We start from the raw sequence: 4684 nt of genomic DNA on the forward strand, positions 1-4684 counted from the left end.
CTCCACAAAATCTTGTTATTCTTGGAAACCAAACATATTTTTTTCAGCAACTAGCCTTATTTTCTCATAGTTTAAGGTTCTAAAAATTACTAACGGTCGGCAAAATTTTTTTTACTCTCAGATTTTTTATAGGAAGACAAATTTAAAAAAGTACTCGGTTTTACCTTACTTTCCCCTATATGCTGTTTACCAATTTTTGAATTTTTATTTTAATCATTTTTCCAAAGAATCGCTTTGTAACGAAAATATTAATATTTCTGATTACGAATATCACAGTTAGAAAACTATTTTTTCCTTATTTTGATTGTAATATACAGAAAACGAATCTACTATTTTACGGCCGGCCAACAAAAGTCATCATAGTCTCTCCTACCGACGCTTAAGACTTTTGTTCAGCGTTATAACTACAAAATTCTAAAGTTTGAACGAAATCTACTAGGAAACAATTTCCCATAAGATGTATGTGGAATCCTTTACAAAAGACTTTATTATAACCTCTTATGACTGGAGCAAGATTGGTACGCAAGGCCAATATTGAATGAGATAATTGGCTATTTGTTGCTAATGCATTTTCTAATATATAATTTTCTGGAATCATTACTTTAGATACAATATCCGTTGGATAAGAATGAGTAATCTGAAATCATAATACTTTTGTATATATATTAAAACATTCATATATGTATATATTTTATATCCATTCATTTTAAGAGGTTCAGAGCTTGTTCCAACCTGTGTGTCTAAAATAGTTGCTGTTCGATGAAGTACACCACTTTCTGCTTGTAGGCCAGCTATCTCTGTTTTGCAACGTTTATATATTGCACTCTTAGTTTTTAAACGATTGATATATTTTTGTAATTCTTCCGCTTTAGGTATTGATATTTGCAACAAGCTTTTTGAATAATCTTGTTTCTCTTTTAATCGTAATTGTAATTCCTCTAAAGAACTTTCGATTTTCTCTAAACGTTCAAGAGCATTTCGTTTCATATTTCCAACAGCCGCAGCTTGTTGTCTAAATGGCTCCATTTTATCAATATTATGTTTAAATATCTGAAAGATAAATGTTCACAAAAAAAAATAAAACTTGCCACAATAATATATTATTGAGAATGAGATAAATCACATTCCTTGTATATTAAATATATACAATCTTTGTATATTCGAACGTATTCTTCTATTCTGTACGTACTTTGGATTCCATTAAATCTTGTATGTTCTTTAATATTATATCCAAATCGTTTCTCAAGGCTATGATCTTATCTGGACCTAAATAAGAATATTCCTTAACTATTGACAAAGCTTTTATCCAATTTTTCTTTGCATTTAATTCAGATGGAAGTTTTTCTTTTACAATCGCAGATTGCACCGTTACTTCTTCTGTTAAATGTTGAATTAATATTTGCGGTGTGAGCCCAATACTATCACGTTTCAAAGCTTGTAACTCGCGTTCAACTCTTTGAAGGGAATTCTAAATGATAATAAAAATAATTATTGTAGAAAAGTAGAAGCATTTATAGAGAAAGTCGTGAATTATATAATGTTCACAAAAGTCTGTAATATTTTACAAGAAATATACTTGTAAATTGAATATAGTATCTTTCTCTTGCTCTTTCTCCAATATTAAATTGCGTTCTTTGTCTCTTTCCATTCGTAGTAATCTGCAAGCATCCAATAAATGCAGCGCAAGTTCAGCCTTTGATTTGATTTTACCGATACGCGCAGTCACTGCCTATGTTCAACAAAAAACACAATTTTTCAATATTAGCAACTATTAAATTCATAGATTTGCGCTATTCCATATAGACCGGATCTCTATGCCAAAAAATTTATTTTTATGCAATTATGTAACTAAAATTTTATCGACATTAATTACATACTTCCTTTTCTTTTTCCATTGCTTGTAGATCCGTTGCAAGTTCGACAGCAGCTTCAACATTCTGTATAAATAAGAGTCATTATTAACAAAAATTAAAAGAATCTAAATCTGTGATTACACATACATCTAATAATTACACACCTTCTTCCCAATTTCTCTTTCTTTATGAATTGTCTTAAATTTATCCACCAAGGATAAATATTGTTCGTATAAAAGAGATATTTCCGAATCTCCTAGATATTCTGGTGGAATTTCTATCTAATAAAAAAAAGATTTTTCTTTATTATTATTTAATTATACACGGTAGTGATTTACTATTTTAAACGCATGCTACGCGCATTCGACAAACAATTCCGATACATTACCTTAACGAGAAACCGTGATAGATACGCTCTTTTCTTAACTACATCAGTATGCGTCAAGAGCCATGTCAATATAGGATGGATAATTTCGATCTCACCTCGAACTAAACCTTGCCTAAACAAATTAACTTTTCTTTTTGTGCATTTTCTACATAAATGCATAAAGTATAAATTATGCGTTATTCTTTAATTATAAAAAAGATAATTATAAAAACAAAGCTTCCTCTATGAGGAAGCAAGAAGAATTACTTTAACAGATTTCTATTTCATTCAGGCTCGAGAAAAAAGTTGATATAATCAAATATGTATATAATTAAACAAGATGTCCGGTAATAATCGTATCACCTCTCATGTATAGAGAGGGTTAAATCGAGTAGAGGAAAGTTCTATATCATTTTGCAATTTTTGCAATAATTAATGAGATTTATTTTAAAAAAATAGCTAATCCGCGCGAGTATAAGTGCACACAGAAAAATATTATTCTATTGCTAAGTAAAATGATTACTCAGTTTACTTTACTTCTTTTAAGTAACAGTTATCTTTACCACAAAAACAAACAATCCACTGTTATGTGGTTAGACACGCGACAAAGCGTTGGAATTAATAATCAAACATTTAATTGTGCATATTATACCCGTGCGCATTAGCCAATTTTTAAAATTAATTTTTCATTAATTATTGCACAAGTCGCAAAACGATAAAAGATTTTCTACTTTCAACTTTTCCTACTTGATTTAACTCGTTCTACTTACATATAAGAGATGATACGGTTATTACCGGATAGCTTGTATACATGTCTATACAGGGTGGCCCCGAACGTTCCAGCCAGACTTTGAGATCTTATAGGAAATTTGAAAATGTACCCCCTAGCTCCAATACACTTTCGGCATCGAGTAATGAACGATCTAGTCGCTTTACGGATTTCCTCCTGATTGAACTTTAATTGATCAAAAGTCGTATCTAACAATAAGTAACAAAAGCACTTTTTGTACGTTTGAAACTGGTTATATCAAAATCTATGGAACGTACAACAATCATTTTGATCATTTGAAAGATAATTTAATTTTCTACAACTTTCGTTTCGGTACTTTTTGTTAAAAGACGCACATTTTCCATGATATTTGGAAAAATGTGTAAAATAATCACGATTTCAGAGGTTTTTGAGCGATAATTTCTTAAGAAAGCATTTTTCGACCCATGTTTATAGGAAACTTTTTGTTCAAAATTAAATTTCCTATAAGATCTCAAAGTCTGGCTGGAATGTTCGGGGCCACCCTGTATATATTATATATGTTTTCTTTCTCTTATATAATTTTTATCCGTATATATAGGAAAAAATAAAAGGAATAATTAAAAAATAATTCGAAGAATAATTTTCACATTATTTTTTCTTAGAAAAAATGAAGGTAATTATGTAGAATAAGGCCTTTTCTGAATTTTGACAAATACGATCAGATCTCTCGCTAAAACTCTTTGTTGTGACTCCAATAGTGATAATCAGTCGGGGGAGCCCGTCCCCCATCATCCCGCCCCCCAAAAAACCGAAAAACCCCCAAAATTACCAAAGAAAAGCGAGGTCCACCTTACAATTGTTGTGTGAATGGGAAAGTGTAACCAAATTTTAGTTTTAAATCAGAAATAGATTTGGGTTAAGTTATATCTTCCGGAAGTGGAGCCCTCCGTAGGGAAGGGGGGAGAGGGGAACCCAATGTGTTCATGCATATACTTTACAAAACAAAGCGAGGTCCACCCCGCAATTGTTGTGTGGATGGAAAAGTGTATGCGTGGACGCAGTAGGTTCCGTCTCCCCTACGGCGGGGCTCCACTTCCGGAAGATATAACCTAACCCAAACCTATTTCTGATTTAAAACTAAAATTTGATTTGGGTTGTGGGGTGGACCTCGCTTTGCTTTGGTAATTGGAGTTTTCCGGTTTTTTTAGAGGGGGGGAAGGGTTGATGGGGGACGGGCTCCCCCGACTGATTATCACTGTTGGGGTCACAACAAAGAGTTCCGAGACATCCGATCATATTTGTCAAAATTCAGAAAAGGCCTTATTCTACATAATTACCAAAATGAAATTTGGAGAAATGAAAAAAAAAAAACTTTTGTATCAAACGTTTTTTCTGAAAGTGCCTCTGTCAATCTTAAAATTGACCTTGAAAGTGACTGTCACAGTTGCTTCCAAGGTCAATTTTAAGATTGACAGAGGCATTTTCAGAAAAAACGTTTGATACAAAAGTTTCTTATTTTTTCACGTACAATTCGAATCTGTAATAAAAAGTACTATATTCCCCTCAAAAAATTCAATTTCCGGTCCGGAAGACGAATTTCCGGTCGGAATCAAAAGTTGAAAATATCACCATTCGATAGAGCATACCCGATTTACTTAAAAAATGTTCGCGATTTTTGATAAAAGCCATTTATTTTCATTTTAAAAGGGGTGT

The 4684-nt window shown here is 32.0% G+C and overlaps 1 protein-coding gene across 2 annotated transcripts in view; it reads right to left on the minus strand.

Moving 5' to 3' along the window:
• LOC115241970 (intraflagellar transport protein 81 homolog) overlaps positions 1-4684 on the minus strand; it is a 77936-nt gene that overhangs the window by 66518 nt on the left and 6734 nt on the right. For both annotated transcript variants that reach the window (XM_029817968.1, XM_029817969.1), the window contains exons 4-10: positions 2242-2353; positions 2018-2134; positions 1878-1937; positions 1577-1729; positions 1190-1468; positions 733-1050; positions 496-637 (exon numbers count right to left, since the gene is read on the minus strand). In XM_029817968.1, coding sequence (XP_029673828.1) covers positions 496-637; positions 733-1050; positions 1190-1468; positions 1577-1729; positions 1878-1937; positions 2018-2134; positions 2242-2353 — 1181 coding nt within the window. The remainder of the gene's footprint in view (positions 1-495; positions 638-732; positions 1051-1189; positions 1469-1576; positions 1730-1877; positions 1938-2017; positions 2135-2241; positions 2354-4684) is intronic.

The sequence above is a fragment of the Formica exsecta genome, unplaced genomic scaffold (genome assembly GCF_003651465.1).
Source record: "Formica exsecta isolate Colony F162 unplaced genomic scaffold, ASM365146v1 scaffold547, whole genome shotgun sequence".
NCBI classification, from domain to species: Eukaryota; Metazoa; Arthropoda; class Insecta; order Hymenoptera; family Formicidae; genus Formica; species Formica exsecta.